At 39.6% G+C, this 20,083-nt stretch overlaps 1 protein-coding gene across 7 annotated transcripts in view; it reads right to left on the bottom strand.

Annotated features, from left to right (window-relative positions):
• The window catches only part of anks1a.S (ankyrin repeat and sterile alpha motif domain containing 1A S homeolog), a 184,458-nt gene that overhangs the window by 67,000 nt on the left and 97,375 nt on the right, over window positions 1-20,083 (bottom strand). For 4 of the 7 annotated variants that reach the window (XM_018248197.2, XM_018248200.2, XM_018248199.2 and 1 more), the window contains 9 exons: window positions 11,439-11,614; window positions 11,271-11,363; window positions 11,080-11,173; window positions 10,865-10,908; window positions 10,643-10,763; window positions 7,332-7,696; window positions 6,631-6,672; window positions 6,291-6,357; window positions 6,090-6,196 (listed from right to left, as the gene is read on the bottom strand). In XM_018248197.2, the coding sequence (XP_018103686.1) occupies window positions 6,090-6,196; window positions 6,291-6,357; window positions 6,631-6,672; window positions 7,332-7,696; window positions 10,643-10,763; window positions 10,865-10,908; window positions 11,080-11,173; window positions 11,271-11,363; window positions 11,439-11,614 (1,109 nt within the window). 7 annotated transcript variants of the gene reach the window in all.

Below are 20,083 nucleotides of genomic sequence, written 5' to 3' on the forward strand. Positions count from 1 at the left end.
GCATCCACACACCAACTGCATTTTCTGGAATCTCATTCTGAGAACAGTAAGGCTGTTATTCTTTTATAGTGTGAAAATGCTGATATTATTGGCAGAATGAGGTTTTTGCATACTCCCAGACCATATTGTACAGATATAAAAATAAACAGGGTATTATGCACCTAATTTTGCACATTGCACCTCACCTCATATTTTGCATGTCTCTGTAGGTCAATAACAACCAGCCAGCAATTCACTTTGAACAGTCTACGTACTAATAGGTGCAAAATATGGGTAATTTAACTGGTACAAATTAGCACCTTTGTCTGAAATCACCCTATTTCTGTCTATAAATGTACAAGTGTGACAGTGTGTTTGTGTATGATTTAGTCTCCCAGTAATTTGTGTATAAATCTGTGTTTTTGTGTGTTTTAGAGGAACAGCAATATCAAAATATGATGTGTTAATAAATGCACTGTTGTCCTGGCCCCTGTTAAACTGGGGTGTTTGCTTCAGAAACATAGCCATGGAGCAGTCATTCAAGTTGAAATAGGGCTATACGGTACAGGCTAAGTAGCAGATACGCTCTGTACAAATTGGCCCAAGAAGCAATCTGGGAACAAGTGCTGCTGGACTAGGAGGACCTTCCTGAATGGACTCACTGCCCAGGCCATGTGCAACCCTAGCAAGAGTCCGGAGTGCTACTTGTGGGAAGATGAGACAGCCCATTAGTACTGCCTGTGTCCGTTCAGTGCTGCCTGAGGCTCTACGCTCAGTTTCTGGAAGCTTGGTTTTCCCGCCTTACCATGCCAGCCTATGGGCTCCTAGGTATCTTCCCTCTGCATGAGGCCCAGGCCTCTTACTGTCACTGAAGCTTTCTGAACGTACTCCTCCTCCTGGGGCCGAGGTGGTTACTCCTATCTCTCACACTCACCCCAGCCACTCCTCTCTCTCTCACACTCACCCCAGCCACTCCTATCTCTCTCACACTCACCCCTGCCACTCCTATCTCTCTCACACTCACCCATCCACTCCTATCTCTCTCACAATCACCCAGCCACTCCTATCTCTCTCACACTCACCCCAGCCACTCCTATCTCTCTCACACTCAACCAGCCACTCCTATCTCTCTCACACTCACCCCTGCCACTCCTATCTCTCTCACACTCACACAGCCACTCCTATCTCTCTCACACTCACCCATCCACTCCTATCTCTCTCACAATCACCCAGCCACTCCTATCTATCACACTCACCCAGCCACTCCTATCTCTCTCACACTCACGCAGCCACTCCTATCTCTCACACTCACCCAGCCACTCCTATCTCTCACACTCACCCAGCCACTCCTATCTCTCACACTCACCCAGCCACTCCTATCTCTCACACTCACCCCTGCCAATCCTATCTCTCTCACACTCACCCCAGCCACTCCTATCTCTCTCACACTCACCCAAGCCACTCCTATCTCTCTCACCCCTGCCACTCCTATCTCTCTCACACTCACCCAGCCACTCCTATCTCACTCACACTCACCTAGCCACTCCTATCGCTCTCACAAAAAATTCTGAAACAGTAGTATTACCCCAGAAAACCATATATTTTTTAAAAATACACATTCTGATGATTCCAAAATGGGTAACTATGTCTCTCTACTCCTAACTACCAAACATCAAAGCTTGTCTTTGCGGATCTTATAAAAATGTTTTAAAATTATGAAAAATCAAACTTCAAAGGTTTTATTTTTCTGCTCCACATATCCCACACTGTATTAGGTACCCTGAATATGATTGCCAGGGGTCTGATCAGCATCAAACTGAACAGTTTGATGCACATTGTGCATAGGTTTACCAAAGTATCTGGCATTTAGAGGCCCCAAAATGAAGTTAGAGCATACATTCAGTGGCTGACCAAGCCAGCAGGGCGCCCTAGGCAACCCTGCCGTCTACGTTGCCTCCCCCCTAGTGTGCGCACATGAACGTGAGCATGCATGCGCAGGAGAGCGCATTCACGTTCAGATGACAGCAGCAACGCTGGGGAAAACAATAGCCCAAACTAGGGGAAGGCAGTAGAAGAGGTCCATATTTTGCGTCCAAGGCACGTGCCTCGTCTGCCTACCCCTAGTTCCAGCTCTGTATATACTGCCTGATTAAAGGACCATTAACATTAAAACATGAAATTGTTATAAAGTAATAAAAATATAATGCAGTGTTGCCCTGCACTAGTAAAACTGCTGTGTTTGCGTCAGAAACACTACTATTGTTTATATAAATAAGCGGCTGTGTATCCATGGTGGCAGCTATTCAAAAGAGAAAAGGCTCAAATTACACAGCAGATAGCAGATAAGCTCTGTAGAACATAATGGTGTTATCTGTTGTCCACTATTTAACCTGTACCATATAGCCATTTTCCATTTCCGCCATTGCAACTCAGCAGCTTGTTTATATGAACTATAGTAGTGTTTCTAAAGCAAACGCATCAGTTTTACCAGTGCAGGGCAACACTACATGATATTTTCATTACTTTAAAACACTTTCAGTTTTTGGTGTTACTGTTCCTTTACTGTTTGGTAAAAGTGGCAAATAAGTAAGTCATCCCAAGACAACATCATATTTTTAGAACATACACATTCTGCCAAATCTAAAATGGGTAAATGTATCTATTGTTTTTTTATATAATTTCTGAAAATCATCACAAAGGTTGCATTTTACTCCATTATATACCCCACATTTGTAACTTACCAGCATAAAGCATTCTAAATATGAATTCCAGGGGTCTAGTTTGATGCCTTTATGCATAGATTTACCAAACCATGTGGCATACAGAGACCCCCAAATTCAAATAATACATATGAATTTTCACACATGACACTGAATGTTACAATATAAGCACCCGGCACGTGTATTACCCTAGAAAACCGTATATTTTCCGAAAGTACACATTCCGACTAATCTAAAACGGGTAAATATGTCTTTCTACTGCAAACTACAAAACTGCAAAGTTATGCTAAACATAATACCTTTTATTAAATTTCTGAAAATCATCACAAAGCTTGCATTTTACCCCACATTTCGTAACGTATTAGCATAGGGGCTGAACTACACAGTGCAAACGTAAAAATTTCCGCACCTATCTCGCCTTTACTATGCCAATTCCTGCTTGGTGGTGCAGAACTCTCTAGACGGTCGGCACACGTCAATCATTTAAGTATCAGCAAAATGGAAGAGAGTCGCACAACACCATTATTGTTGCAGGTGGGGAGCTTCCCCTTTTATTTTTCACCACTAGTGAATCAAAGTTTGGGGGGGGTTTCACCCACCCTTCATCACTCCCCCTCCCTCCCAGAAACGAGGAATAAGAAAATAAAGGTGGACTTGCTATCAGTGTGTGAATCCCAGCCGCACATTAGTCTGTATGTAACACTGAGACGCACAAATGTTACATAAGCACAAAATGAAACTGGAGCAGCACATTCAATACTCACGCGTCTCAGTGTCATATACAGACTAATGTGCGGCTGGGATTCACACACTGATAGCAAGTCCACCTTTATTTTCTTATGCCTGTGTTAGCGAGGGCCGGAATTTTTCTGGCCTAAATGGCGGAGGGCCAATAATGGAAGCCAGTGTTGTCCACTCCCTGTTTTTAAACCACACCCACTTTAAACCACACATATGTTACCACGAGACCATGTCCACATTAATGGTGGTAGCATACCAAAAGTGTTTACTGCAGGGACATAATTCATATGTGAAAAATGTTGCCATATTAAAAGAACAGTTCAGTATAAAACAAAAACTGGGTAAATATATAGGCTGTACAAAATAAAAAATGTTTTCAATATAGTTAGTTAGCCAAAAATGTAATGTATAAAGGCTGAAGTGACTGGATGTCTAACATAATAGCCAGAAAACTACTCCCTGCTTTGCAGCTCTCTTGGTTTCCACTGATTGGTTACCAGGCAGCAACCAATCAGTGACTTGATGGATGGCCACATGAGTCATAACTGTTGCTTTTGAATCTGAGCTGAATGCTGAGGATCAATTTCAATCTCACTGAACAGCTATGTCCCATGTCGCCCCCTTCAAGTCTGACTAATTCAGAACTAGAGAGCTGAAAACAGTGAATAGTGCTCTGTTCTATTTTGTTAGATATCTGCTCACTCCAGCCTTTATAGATTACATTTGTGGCTAACTAAATATGTTAGAAACATTTTTTTATTTTGCACAACCTATCTATTTACCCAGTTTTTTAACTGTTCCTTTAAGACCTACCCTTAAATCCACCTCCTCCCTGTGGATCCCCAGCACATAATTAAACACCTTAGGGGCCTCTAACAAAAAATTGTCAAATGCTAACAACCCCCCAAAACAAATACCAGGCTTATGTTCCATGGGCAGAATATGGCACACAAAGAGAGCATAGGCAAGGCAGAGTATGGCACACCTAAAGAGAATATGGCAGGCAGAGTATGGCACAAACAGGCAGAGTAGGACAGGCAAAGATTATGGCACACACAGGGAAGGCAGAACAGATCAGGAGACCGTTTCCACTGATCAGGACCACTCTAAACGTGGCCATACATGGGCATTATTTTATCGTTCTGCGATGAACAATCGTATCATTAAACGATCGTCTGATGATTATTTTACCATACGATTTGCCATCCACGGAGAATAATTATAAGAAACAGATATAACCATATTGTTTACTTCGTGTACGGACGAACGTTGTTCAACAAACGAGGAATGGTGCTAGCATTGTGTCACTGTCTGTAGTACATCGTCAGTTTATCCTTCCCTGCTCCATGCAGACATATGGATTTATGTCTTGCTATAGCATGATAAACTTCTTTCACATATGAGGTGACATGGTGATATTCCTGCAGTCAGCACCAATTTATTTCTTTACATAGTTCATATGGTAACAAATGAAGCTTTCAGCAAAGAATGTTTGGGTCCTTCTGTATATGTTCGTTGTTCCGTATATATGTTCGTTGGCTTGTGCTACAATCCTGACATGCGTAAAGAGCGATTTTATCCCTGAACGACTAAAATTTTTAAATTTATCCCATCAATTTTGTGAACGATTATCGGAACGTTCTGGAATCGGTCGTTTGGAAGTAAAAAATCTGTCCGTGTAAAATGTACTACATACAGTGACACAGTGCTGTGCCCCATTAACATTTTGAATAAGGTGTGAACAGGTGAACAATGTAGACAGTTTCAGTCTGGGTCTCAGGTGTGAACAGTGCACAGTTTTAGGGATGTGAACAATGTATAAACAATGCAGGGGTAATTACATGTGTGAACAATACAGGGGATTACAGTCTGTATTTGATTAAACTGCAGGGGCCAGTTAATCTATGTAGTGATACCTTTTAAATCTTACACATGGTAAACAGACATAGCAGGCAGATTTTCATGTGGGAGGCCACACTAATACATTAAAGCCTATAATTACACACTAAAAGGGCTGTCTCTGGGCTGGAAAAATAAAGTGCTTCATCTCTGGAAAATAAGCAAATTTGTGCCTTCATTTGCCAGGCTTTGGTAAACAATGGAATCCATAGTTCATGTACTATATACACACCAAAAAAAATGTTCATCCATTTTCTGTCAGTAAAAGCAACTGAACAACCCGATTTTAGAGTGAAAAAAAGTTCCCCAATAAAAGTAGCTGCCTGTAAAGCTACTGACTATATAGTTATATTTGACATATTTCCTTTGTTCTATGCCAAACTAAATGTAAAATATATTTGTAGTTTTCTAGAGCAGATATTTTTCTTTCCTTATTAGTAATTAACATATGGGAAATGCAAAAAAGAGGTGACACGAGGTGAAAATAATAGGACAAACAATTCTAGAAGAAAGAAGACACAACCCAGAAGTTTACAAACAAATACAATCACATGCTTGAATTATTTAGACAAATCTAGGCACATAATGCAATGTGTACGAAATATCAACCATTTTAGCATAATACTGTGCATCTTTGCTCCAGTTGTTTGAGTAAGGCTTTACTAAAAAACGTGTTATGTTTCATTGGCTTCAACACAGAAAATTACAAATTTATGCAATGCAGAAGTTTAAGCAAATTTTTTTACTCACCAAGAAGCGAACATCATCAAAGCCATTTAGTACTAGCTTGCTTTCATATTGCAGAAGCCCAATAGATTTCAACCAGTGGGCAACACTTTGCTCTGGAAGAGACGATCCTACATAGGAGAATAATGGAAATATTTTATTATTAGGTACTATATCTTATAAAGAGCCTGGTGCCCTCCATCATTTTTGCCTTTTATTATTTACCTGTTATTAGTTGTTGCTCCTGCGAGAACTCTATGCCCTGTCCTATTGAACTCATTATCTTATCAATCTGTAAAACAGGATGATTATGCAGTCTTACTGTAACAACTTCAAACTAAACAGAGCATATTTGTCACCTGCCTCATTGTATGCTACAGCAAGATTACAGCAACACAACATTTTTAAAACTAGAAATTACATTTACTCAAACTAAACACAGAACCTCCACCGTCTTAATTTTTTAAAAAAAGGAAAAGAAAACAGAAAGGATCACCAAGCAATCCAAAGCTAGCCACAACCTGCCCATTCTGTCCCCACCACCAATTGATTTGTCCTTCCTTACATGTTGTTTGGGGGTAGCTGTAGGGGCCCACAGGTGATGCTGCTGAAAAAGTGGCATTGTCAGATGTTTTTATACATGTAGCGGTAACTAAATGACCCAGTAAAATCAAACCTTATAAACAATATATTTGAAAATACATGCTTGCACCCAGAACAATCTATGTAAAATAATTCTACTACAGGTATGGGACCTGTTATCCAGAATGCTCAGGACCTGGGGCTTAGCAGATAACGGATATTTCTGTAATTTAGATACATACCTTAAATCTACTAAAAATCATGTAATAAAACCAATAGGCTGGTTTTGCTTCCATCTTGGTTTGCATCAAGTACACACTACTGTTTTATTATTACAGAGAAAAAAAAAAATTAAAAATTTGGATTATTTGATTATAATGGAGTCTATGGAGACTCCATAATTCTGAGCTTTCTTGATAATGGGTTTCCAGATAATGAATCCCATACCTGTACAATACATTATACTTAAAGGGATAAAAATTGACCCACATTTTTGATGAATTATGTTGGGCTCTTGTCCAAAGGGGGTTATTTATTTCTCCTTCTATTCAATTATATTACCACATTGGCTACACCAATAACACACAACATTCTGATTGCTGAATGTTAATTAATGTTCAAGATTACAAACACTTTCATACCACTTGTTTAATTTCAATAAATTGTAATTTTATTAGTCCTCACCTCATCCCATTCTGATGTAAAGGAGGGTGACTTTTCAAGACTTCTTTTGCCTGCCACAGTTGAGCAGTTAGTGAAAGATTCGCTGCGATTCCAATCATCTCCACTAGTGCCCGATGGTGGGGAGCAAGTTAAAAGATCTGAATCAGACTTGGACAGACTCCTGCGTAGAGGAAGCTCCATCTGAGCAACAGCACCATTTCTGCAGCCCTCTATGTTGGAAGGTTCACAAGCAAGTGGGGGATCTTTGGTCTCACATACTGGTGAGGAACCATGAAGAAGACCTGAAAAGTGCTGTAGTGTATGAGAGTCACCACTATCTGCAGAAGCTAAACTCCAGCCTCCTGAACTGCTTCTCCGCTGCCCACCTGAGAAGTAAAAAATTGGAAAATAGGAGAGGAGAGTGAGGAATAAAAATGAATTGTCCAAGTAAGGGGTGGCATGAAAAGAATATTAAAGGGGTTGTTCACCTTACAAAAACTTTTTTTCAGTTCAGTTATTTTCAGAATGTTACCAGAAATTAAGAATTTTTTTCAATTACATGTTTTATTTTTGACTGTTTAATCTGAAGTTTAAAGTTTAATGTTCCTGTACTGTTTTAGTCTGGCAGCTCAGTAATCCAGGTGCAGATTCTGAACTATTAAAATTTCCTACATTAGTTGATACATTTCTCAGCAGCATTTGTGAAATATTAGCAACTATTTTATCAATTATAAAAGCAGTCTTTAATGAAATTCAGGGATTCTATTCAGCAGTGTGCAGAGTCTGCGACCCCACTACATGAGCTGCTCCAGAAAGACATAAGAAGGTGAAAAATTTAACTTTAAACATAAATATTGGAAAAACAAATAGATATTAGAATGTAATTGAGAAAAGTCTTTATTTCTGGTGACCACAACTAATTTCTGAAACCAACTGAACATGCATAGTGATTTATATTACCATTTAACTCTATCCACATTTTCCTTTTCAGATAATATAACAAACTTCAAACTTTTAACATCCCAGTCCCAAAATAGGGACTACATTTTTAGTTTATTTAATGCTTGTTGTGAAAAAACATACAATTGGTCAACAGACTACATTTCAGGAAAGCAATCTTACTTCAACAGGTAGATTGGCATGTGGTTTTCAGCTAAAATGTTGACTTGGTTGCAGTTTAAAATGATAATAAAGCAGGAATGTTCTAAATTTATGCACACGGAATTAAAAAACAAAAAACAGTAGAGAGGAGAGGCTTCCTGTAGTTGCACTGCCAGGCACAGCTTTGATCTCTAGCCACACTGAGAATTCAGAGCAAAAATGCATAGTTTATCATTTCATTTCTGAACAAAATCTGCCCTGTCAGTGCACATGACTACATTTCAGCATTGGGCTTATGTGTACTCCAAAAATATGCTTAATCAGTACTTTTTGTAGTGTGGAAGGTCTCCATTACGAGAAAAGGTTGGCCATTTATGTAACTGTTTACACTGGAGAAGAGTTGCTTAAAGGGATTCTGTCATGATTTTTATAGTGTAGTTTTTATTTATAAATTACACTGTTTACACTGCAAATAATTCACTCTACAATATACAATTTTATTCCTGAACCAGCAAGTGTATATATATATTCTAATATTGGTGTGTAGGCAGCCATCTCAGGTCATTTTGCCTTGTCATGTGATTTCAGAAAGAGCCAGCACTTTAGGATGGAAGTGCTTTCTGGCAGGCTGTTTCTCCTACTCAATGTAACTGAATGTGTCTTAGTGAGACCTGGATTTTGCCATTAAGTACTGTTCTTAGATCTAGAGCTATCTTGTGCCATTGTTCTGTTCTTAGGCTGCTTGGGGGGGGAGCGGTAGAGCAGTAAAGAGTGACTGAAGTTTATCAGAGCACAAGTCACATGACTGGGGCAGCTGGGAAACTGACAATATGTCTAGCTCCATGTCAGATTACAAAATATAAAAAAATCTGTTTGTTCTTTTGAGAAACGGATTTCAGTGCAGAATTGTGCTGGAGAAGCACTATTAACTGGTGCGTTTTGAAAAAAAACATGTTTTCCCATAAGGATTTTTACATCTGTAAAGTTGAAGCATTTTTTACCAGCAGCTACAGTTAGTTCCATACATATTTGAACAGAGACAACTTTTTTCTAATTTTGGTTCTGTACATTACCACAAAGAATTTTAAATGAAACAACTCAGATGCAGTTGAACTGCAGACTTTCAGATTTAATTCAGTGGATTGAACAAAAAGATTGCATAAAAATGTGAGGAACGAAAGACTTCTTTTTTTTTTTAACACACACATTCACTTGATTTTAGGGGCTCAAAAGTAATTGGACAATTGACTCAAAGACTGTTTCATGGGCAGGTGTGGGCAATTCCTTCGTTATGTCATTATCAATTAAGCAGATAAAAGCCCTGGAGCTGATTTGCTGTACATAGAAGATTTTGCTGTGAATAGACAACATACGGTCAAAGGAGCTCTCCATGCAGGTGAAACAAGCCTTTCTTAAGATGCAAAAGCAGAATATACCCAACTGAGAAATTGCTACAATATTAGGAGTGGCAACATCTACAGTTTGGTACAGGGGTGTCCAAACTGCGGCCCGAGGGCCACATGCGGCCCAAGATGCATATGAATGCGGCCCATCTTGAAACTCTTGGTTCCCGAGGAAACGTCATGTCGCAAAGGATATAGGAGGAGGGGGGACTCTGCCCATTGCCCAGTTAGTAATAATAATATAATAAATCTATTTAATATCTAGGTATCCCATATTCCAGTGTATAGCTCCATCTGGTTATCCAAATGGCATTGTAGTTCTTTTCTGTGTATTTCCTTTACTTTTACAAATCAAACGTGTTTGAGTATTTCATGTGTGGCCCCAGATAATTTTTATTTTTCCAATGTGGCCCGGCGAGCCAAAAGTTTGGACACCCCTGGTTTGGTACATCCTGAGAAAGAAAGAAAGAACTGGTGAACTCAGCAACGCAAAAAGACCTGGACGTCCACGGAACACAACAGTGGTGGATGATCACAGAATCATTTCCATGGTGAAGATGTGTATCTATATTCAAGTCTACCATAAAGAGAAGACTACATGAAAGTAAATACAGAGGGTGCACTGCAAGGTGCAAGCTAAAAAAACATCTAAAAAAGCCAGCACAGTTTTACCAGAATGATGGCACGAAAATAAGTATCAAGCGATGGCTTGGGCGTGCATGGCTGCCAGTTGCACTGGGACACTAGTGTTTATCAATGATGTGGCACAGGACAGAAGCTATGACATAATAAATGTTATTATAGCAACTGGAAGCACACGTTTCTTACTGTTTGGTTTGTCTGAGCCATGGGATTCCCCTTCAGAGTGGCCACTGGAAAGGTCGGACGAACCATGGCGGTTTAAAGGCCTTACTTGGTCTTGGGGTGGTGCAGTGTGACGAGATCTGACCTGAATTTACAAAACAGAGGTCAGTAATGGTAGTAAATATGCATGACATCCATTATCTGTATTATCATTATCTGTAAGCTTTTATTGGTCAAGCGTCTGACCTGAGGTTGAGAGATGCTACAAATCTCTTGTAGATGTCGTTCTCCTGAGAACAGAAAATTTCCATCAATAAACCATGCAGTTTATTCTCTATAATTTTCATACAGTGGTCTTGCCATATTCTAATTTTGGATAACTTTCTATAAAAGTAATATCTGTGGTAAACACAAACTGCTGATACCTAACTTTATACAAGTATATTGCCTCAAGAACATACCTCTGTTATCCAGCCTTTTTGTTTCTGCTGTAACTAGCAGTTCATAAGGGTTCTCCTCCTCCTCCTCCTGTGAAATCTGTGCACTGCCTAATGTCTAAAAAAACAAATAAAAAAAACTTTTTTTTATTTAAAAACAAAAAAAAGAGCAAACATAAAAATAACCTCAAACTGTCAATCACAACCAATCTCACCTCACTAACTGTAGTAGTTCTTTTCTCTCTACTACTTTCTAATTCTTCATCTTCTTCTGGTGGAGGTTTTGCTGGCAGAGGTGGCAGTTCCTTCTGTCAGTAAATATAAATAAAACAACCAGGCTATATAGGGGCATTGTAAAGAAAAGACACATATGGAATACTTACACGACGTGCTCCTGTAGATTCAAAGCTAAGTGAATCTCTATCAGATGAGTGTTCACTGCAGATGCTGTCAAGGGAATGGCAGGATGAGGCATTGTAGAGAGCTTCATATGGAGATTCTGCTTGACATATGTTTACCAGATCCAAGTGAACATCCACGAGAGCTCTAGAAATACTCCCTATTTAGCAGAAAGTGTATAGTGAGAGAGATATATTTCTAACAATGTACAGAGACAACATAGTAACATAGTAAATTAGTTTGAAAAAAAGATACACGTCCATCGAGTTCAACCTTTTAACTTTGTTTAACCTGCTTAACTGCCACTTGATCAAGAGGAAGGCAAAAAACCCCATCTGAAGCCTATCCAATTTGCCTCAGAGGGGGAAAAAATTCCTTCCTGACTCCAAAATGGCAATCAGATTAGTCCATGAGCTATGACTATAGACTTGTACTATGAGCTATCTTCCATAACCATGTATTGCCTAAATTGCCAAAAAGCCATCCAACTCCCTCTTAAAGCTATCTAATGTATCAGCCAGTACAACTGATTCAGGGAGAGAATATATTTAGGCGGAACTTTTCTTCTTAACGGAATGGGTGACCTCGTGTCAGCTGGAAAGACCTACTGGTAAATAAAGCATTAAAGATTATTATATGATCCCCTTATATATTTATACATATTTATCATATCACCCCTTAAACGCCTCTTCTCCAGCGTGAATATCCCCAATTTAGCCAGTCTTTCTTCATAGCTAAGATTTTCCATACCTTTTACCAGCTTAGTTGCCCTTCTTTGTACTCTAATACAATAATGTGCTGTTTGAGTGATGGAGACCAAACCTGTACAACATATTCTAGATGGGGCCTTACCAGTACTCTATAAAGTGGAAGAATGACCCCTTCCTGTCGTGAATCAATGCCCCTTTTAATACAGCTCAATACCTTATTTGCCATTGATGCTGCTGACTGGCATTGCTTGCTATAGCCAAGTTTATCATCTACAAGGACTCCAAGGTCCTTTTCCATAATGGATTTGCCTAGTGCAGTCCCATTAAGGGTATAAGTGGCTAAGATATTTTTACATCCCAGGTGCATGACTACATTTATCAACATTGAATCTCATTTGCCACTTAGCTGCCCAGATTGCCAGTTGGTCAAGATCCTGTTGCAAGGATACCACATCCTGGAAGGAATTTATTGGGCTGGATAGTTCTGTGTCATCTGCAAACAGTGATACATTATTTACAATACCCTCCCCTAAATCATTAATAAACAAATTAAATAAAAGTGGACCCATTACCGAGCCCTGAGGGACCCCACTAAGAACCTTACTCCAAGTAGAGAATGTACCATTAACAACCACCCTCTGTACCCGATCCTGTAGGCAGTTTTCTATCCATGTGCAAAACGACTTCATTAAGCCCAACAGACCTAAGTTTATAAGGTCAAATGGTTTGGCAAAATCCAAATAGATCACACCTACTGCCCCCCAACTGTCAGGCATCTTACTTACCTCATCATAAAAAACAAAACAAATCAAACTGGTCTGACATGACCTATCCTTCATAAAGCCATGCTGATTGCTGCTCATAATGTCCTTCACTAGGTCAAAATTTTGAATGTGATCCCTTAACAAGCCTTCAAATTATTTGCAAACCACAGATGTCAAATTTACTTGCCTATAATTGCCAGGCTGAGATCGTAATCCCTTTTTAAATATTGGAATAACATCAGCTTTGCTCCAATCCATAGGTACCATACCTGATGAAAGTGAATCTGAGAAAATCAGAAATAAGGGCTGGTCTAAAAACTGAACTAAGCTCTCTCAGAACCCGGGGGTGTATGCCATCAGGCCCTGGAGCCTTGTTTACATTAATTTTTATTAAAGCTTTATGGATCATATCCTGAGTAATCCACTGACTAGATTGAGCTGAGCCATCAGTGCAACTATGAAGTGAGCCTGGGAACTCAGACTCCTCTATTGTATACATTGAAGAAAAGAACTGATTTAGCACATTTGCCTTTTCTGTATCTGTTACAACCATACTGGTACCATTATTAAATGGAGCAACACTCTCAACCTGCACCTTTTTACTATTAATGTATTTAAAAAACTTTTTGGGGTTAGTCTTAACCTCTGCTGCAATGAACTCTTCATTTCCTTTCTTTGCCTTCTGGATTGCTGATTTACAACATTTATTATAGTGTTTATGTTCATTAAATGCAGCTTCTGTCCAACAGACTTGTAGATTTTAAATGCCGCTCTCTTTCCTATTAACTTCTTTACTTCTATATTAAGCCACATAGAGCGATTCTTAGAGCTTCTACATTTACTCCATAAGGGAATAAATTGAGAACAGTAATGGTTTCATATCATTTTAAGGCGGGGGCTCTTTCTGCTGTTCATAAGTATGATTGTTTCCCTGCAGAGCAGATAGGGACCGTTTGGAGGATTAAGTATTTTTCCCAATTAAAAGTTATAGATATAATTTTTAAAGGGCATGTAAAGGCAAAAAAATCCCATTTTTACTTTCTTTTATGAAAAAGAAACTCCAATATACTTTAATTAAAAAATATGTACCATTTTTATAAGAAGCCTGACTGTATGCAGTGAAATTCTCCTTTCCTTTACTGCTGTGGATAGGAATTTTTAGACGGTCCCTAACTGCTCTACAGGGAAACAATCATACTTATGAACAGTACGAGGCACTCCGCCTTACTTCCCAGCCATGCAAAACTCAAGCAGCTTTGTTTATTTCCCTGTAGAGCAGTAGGCGACTGTGTAGAGATTTGTATTGGATTTTATTTTTGCCTTTACACCCCCTTTGTTTCCAACGCAAGCTGCGGGGACAAAGATCACGGAGACAGATTTAAACAGATAAACTGGGATTCTATTTGGAGGATTATTTTGCTGCACCCACTGGTTCTGCAGAGTTGGAGAAAGTTTGTATTAAATACAACAACTATAAAATCTACATTAGGTTACATGACAACACAGGACCCAGTGCAGTCTGCCTATTCTGATTATTAATGTGGACCCGTCACCCAAAAAAATTATTCAAAATCCTATTTTATCACATTAGTCAAGCAAAATGAACTTTAATTACATTATATAAATTATTTGAATCTTGTTTCCTTCAGTCTGGGAATTCATAATTATAGCAAGCAGGCAGGAGCCATTTTGTGCACACTGTTATTAAGACAAGCCTTGTATCATCTCAGAATTTTGTTTGTGCACCAGAATAGGGGACCTGAAGTCCATCCCAGTGCCCTGGTTACACAATTAAATGGTGAAGAGAACGGGGGAATGTGGGGAGAGCAGTGACATCTAGGAAGTGCTGAATGGAAAGTGAAAGCAATTGTCTGCCCTGCCTCTATGCCTAGGCATAGAGGCGGGGCAGACAATATTTGATTGACAGCTGAGATTTTTAAATAGAGTTTACAACAGCTATGAATGCTTTAATAAAAAATTGAAATTGGATTTCATGTTTAATTTGAAAAGGACTTTTATTATACAGATGTGTGTCTGGGTGACAGGTCCACTTTAATCAGTCTTGCTGTATTGGATTCTGGCAGATATTATTTGACTTGTGCTGTTTTGATAATTTATGACAATCCCTAAGTTTATCCTCCCAACAGAAGCTCAGACCACACTGAGCATGTGCACAGTCTTGGTCTTGCAAAGATGTTTAACAAAGTTACAAGATGGTGACCCCCTTTGGCCAACTTTGAAAGCATAAATCATTTGTTTGATTAGGCTTGCGGTGAAGTAAGTTCATGTTTAGTATACAAAATGCAGCATTTCTAGCCTTATTCTATTTTAGATGTTACTTCCCCTTCAATTGTAGCAATGTACTTTGATGCATTTCAAGACCAACTTACAACTGGTCCATTTTAAATAACAGATATTGCTTTAGGGAATAGTTTTAATGCCCTGAAATACAGTATGGGATCTATTATCTAGAATGCTTGAGATTTGGATTTTTTTTAAAAATTTTAACCACTATGAATTGTCTACCAAAAAAACAAAACATTAGAAAAATAAAATAAGATTGTTTGCCACTACTATAAAATTACTTTTATTATAATCATATTAAAAAACAAGAATAGTCTACTGAAAATGGACTCTGATGAAATTTTCCATATTTTGAAACTTTTTAGATAATAGGTTTCAAGATAAATATACATACTTCTACTAAATAACAGAAGAAAGTAGTGTCCTACTAAGAGAGCCAGGACAGAAATGTTGACAGTAGTCATCACTTACAGTACATATTAAAGAACTATTCAGTGTGAAAATAAAAATGGTTAAATAAATAAGCTGGTTAGGATCAAAAGAAAGCTTACTGAAGAGTTATGTCCCATGTGCCCCCTTGTTCAAGTTGCTAACTGACTAACAGGGTAGAGAGCGGCAGAGAAGGAACTTGTGTTTTGGCTATTCTGTTTTTGTTCCCTCCAGCCTTTATTTATTACATTTTTTGCTAACTACAACAAACTACAACAAAGTTCAAGTTTGATAAAAGTTAATTAGGCATCAAGTCATAAATATGACAAAAACAAAGTATTGTAAAGGGTCAGTAGACCCTCTTGTTTAACTTAATTCAAATTAATAGGGCTTGTGCTTTACATACTTTATGCCTACTGTTTTAAAAAAATATATATATATTTGTTATTTATTGATCTAAACAGGGAAACTGAACCTTTCCATGTTTGGACCTTGTGATGTGGATAATAAGATTTTCAGTACACTATCCCTACTTCAACCACTGCATTGTTACTATTTTTGCAATAAATGGACGCTCATTGGGGGTCATTTATCAACACTGGGCAAATTTGCCCATGGGCAGTAACCCATGGCAACCAATCAAATTGCTGCATTCATTGTTCTACTTGCAGCTGGCTTTAAAAAGCTAATCACTGATTGGTTGCTATAGGTAACTGCCCATGGGCAAATTTGCCCAGTGTTGATAAATGAGCCCCATTATGTTTTATGAGCTAGATTTGTCCCTAATGTGGGAATGGAGTGGATTCCTTTCAGTTACAAGTGACAATGGTGTGCCCAGAAATAATGGCTAGTAGTTGCGAGTTGCTAGTACTGATTAGCTCAGTGAAGTTCTTACCTCCAAATAAACCACCAGATTATTAGTGCATGGCAGTGCTAAAACTAATGCAATTAGCATCTGTTTAATAATCAGCCTTGCAGTTATGGTTGCCACCTTTTCTGTCAAAACATACCAGCTTTTCTATACTTTAAGCATTTCTTCCTATTAATAACATTTGACATCAAGCATAAATTTTACCAGCCTTTACCAGCTTTGCTGCAGATTCAAGGTGTTCTATGTAAGCCTAACCCAAAACCACTGGGCTAGAATTTTGTCCAAGGCTAGAAATATGCATGAACTGCTGCAAGGTTCTCTACAACCATGCCTCCAACGTTATATAAGTAATAATAGTGAAACATGCCAGGTAAAAGATAATGCAAAAATGATTTAGGTAAGACAACCCCATATTTCATGCCAATGCCAGTGCTGATGTAAACAAAAACAATTTCTCTTCAACTTTTTTTCTAATTCTGGTTCTGTACATTACCACAATGAATTTGAAATTAAACAACTCGGATGCATTTGAACTGCAGACTTTCAGATTTAATTCAGTCGGTTGTATAAAAAGATTGCATAAAAATGTGAGGAACTAAAGCCTTTTTTTAAAACAATCACTTCATTTCAGGGGCTCAAAAGCAATTGGACAAATTAAAAAACTGAAAATAATGCTTGGTTTCTAATACTTGGTTGAAAATCCTTCGCTGGCAAGGACAGCCCGAAGTCTTGAACTCATGGACATCACCCGATTCTGGGCTTCCTTCTTTTTAATGCTCAGCCAGGCCTTTACTGCAGCGGCTTTCAGTTGCGGTTTGTTTGTTTGTATGCCTTTCTGTCTGAAGTTTAGTCTTCAACAAGTGAAATCCATGCTCAATTGGGTTCAGATCAGGTGACTGACGGCCATTCAAGAATATTCCACTTCTTTGCTTTTATAAACTCCTGGGTTGCTTTGGCTGTATGTTTTGGGTCATTGTCCATCTGTATTATGAAATGCCTCCCAATCAATTTGACTGCATTTAGCTGGATTTGAGCAGACAGTACGTCTCTGAACACCTTAGAATTCATTTGGCTGTCCTGTATCATATCATCGATAAACACTAGTGTCCCAGTGCCACTGGCAGCCATGCATGCCCAAGCCATCACACTGCCTTCGCCATGTGGAGAGGGAGAGATGTGGTATGTTTTGGATCATGAGCTGTTCCACGCCTTTTCCATACTTTTTTCTTGCCATCATTCTGGTAGAGGTTTCATCTGTCCAAAGAACGTTTTTCCAGAACTGCTGGCTTTTTTAGATGTTTTTTTAGCAAAATCCAATCTAGCCTTTCTATTCTTGATGCTTATGAGTAGCTTGCACCTTGCAGTGCACCCTCTGTATTTAATTTCATGCAGTCTTCTCTTTATGGTAGACTTGCATACCATACGCCTACCTCCTGGAGAGTGTGAAGGGGTTTCTCCTCACCGTGAAAATGATTCTGCGATCATCCACCACTGCTGTCTTCTGTGGAAGTCCAGGTCTTTTTGCATTGCACCTGTCAGTGCAAGACGACTGGGGTTGTCCCAAAGCCATCCAAAGAGGGTGGGCTTAACCAAAAAAAAACTAGGATTTAGGAATCCTGAACTAGTATAACCAGAAAGACAGGAGTTATCTATGTGTCACGGCTGCTTGTAGCAGCTTTCTGCCAAAGGCCGCTTCTGAAGAGGCCATAACATCTAATTTATAAAAGTGTGCAAAGATGACCAGGTGTTCGACTTGCATACAGCCTCTATGGAAGCCTGGTTGTGAATGGGCCAGGAAGCACTGACCTTCCTAGTGGAGTGGGGCTTAATCTGGAATGGAATCGCTTTGCCCATTGATTTATAAGCTTCACTTATTGTTGCCACTATCCATCTAGCTAGAGAGCGTTTTGATGCCTGGGAACCCTTCTTATTGCTACCAAATATTATGAAAAGGGGATCCTAAATTCTAAATTCGGCAGTTCTGTGGATGTACGGTAATATTTCAATGCCTGTACCGTATCCAGTGTGTGTAGCTGCTACACTTGTTCTTGTGAATTTGCTGGTTTAGGGCAGAATGATTGAAGGACAATTTCCTGATTAAGGTGAAATTCTGAAGTAACCTCAGGTAGATGTGATTGAACTGTTCTAAGCGCCACCTTATCTTGATGAAAAATACCCCAAGGTGTTTTTTGCGACAGGGCTGCTAGATCTGACTCTCTCCTAGCTGAGCAGATGGCGAGGAGGAAAACCACTTTCCACGACAGGAACTTTAGGTCTACCGAGCCTAGGGGCTTGTATGGTGGTCTTTGGAGGGCCCTAAGTTTAAGTCCCAGGGTGGAGCGGGGCTTCTGATAGGAGACCTACGTTTCTGAAGTGCCCGAAAGAATAGACGAACCTCTGGCAGTAGAGCCCATTGTCTGTGTATAAGTGCTGAAAGTGCTAAAAAGAGCACTTTCAATGCTGAGTGATTAAACCTTTGTCGACTCCACTCTGTACAAAGACCAAGATGTGAGTGGATGAAGAAAACTGCCATTGTATTACGTGTGCCTGTTTCCAAGATAGGAATGCTTTACAGATTCTGTGGCATGTTGCCCAAGTAGAATGTTTTCATGCTGCTAACAATGTTTGTATGACTGTCTGAAAAGCCTTCTTCCTTCCACAATTTGGTTTCCAACAGCCAAGCCATCAAATTAAGTCTGTGGACATGGTTTGCATGTGCTGGGCCTTGCGATAGAAGGTCTGGGCTTAGTGGAAGCGACCATGGTGCTGTCGCCCTCATCTGCACCAGTTCTGCAAACCACACTCTGCGGGGCCACCAAGGGGCTATGAGTATAGTGGGAACTCCCTCATTCCTTATCTTGTGCAACAATCGAGGATGATCGAGATAGGTGGAAAGGCGTATGCTATTCTGCAGTTCCATGGGTAGATTAGGGCATCCACCCCTTCTCCCTTGGGGTCGTGAGACTTTGATAGGAATCATAGAAGCTGTGCATTAAATCGAGACGCCATGACATCTAGATCTGGGAGACTCCAGGTGCTGAAAAACTTGTCGTTTCTCTCCAAGGTCCAAGGTGTTGCGGCTCAGATAATCGGCTTCCCAGTTTTGCACCCTTGGAATGAACACTGCCGATATGAGGACCATGTTGGCCCAAGACATAATCCGGGTTACCTCCTTGAGGGTTGCCGCGCTCTTGGTTCCCCCTTGTCGATTTAGGTAAGTGACTGTGGTGCTGTTGTCGGATTGAATCCTGACATGTCTGTCCTTCAGCTGAGTTTGCCAGTTGAACAGGGCATAGTAAACAGCTCTCAGTTCTAGGGTATTTTATGTGCAGTCTGCCTTCTTGACGTGACCACATTCCTTGGCATACCTCGGGTGGCCAGGTCGCCCCTCATCCTATGAGGCTGTCGTCCGTCGTGACCACTTCTTGGACTGGGCAGTCCCAGCCTTTGCCTTGTGTTATGTTGTGAATCTGTGTTCACCACCTGAGGCTGAAGTATGGTTGGCTGTTATAGATTGATCATCTGGGAAAGGTCCTGATGGTTTTTGTAAC

This window comes from Xenopus laevis, chromosome 2S (assembly GCF_017654675.1).
Source record: "Xenopus laevis strain J_2021 chromosome 2S, Xenopus_laevis_v10.1, whole genome shotgun sequence".
Lineage (NCBI taxonomy): Eukaryota > Metazoa > Chordata > Amphibia > Anura > Pipidae > Xenopus > Xenopus laevis.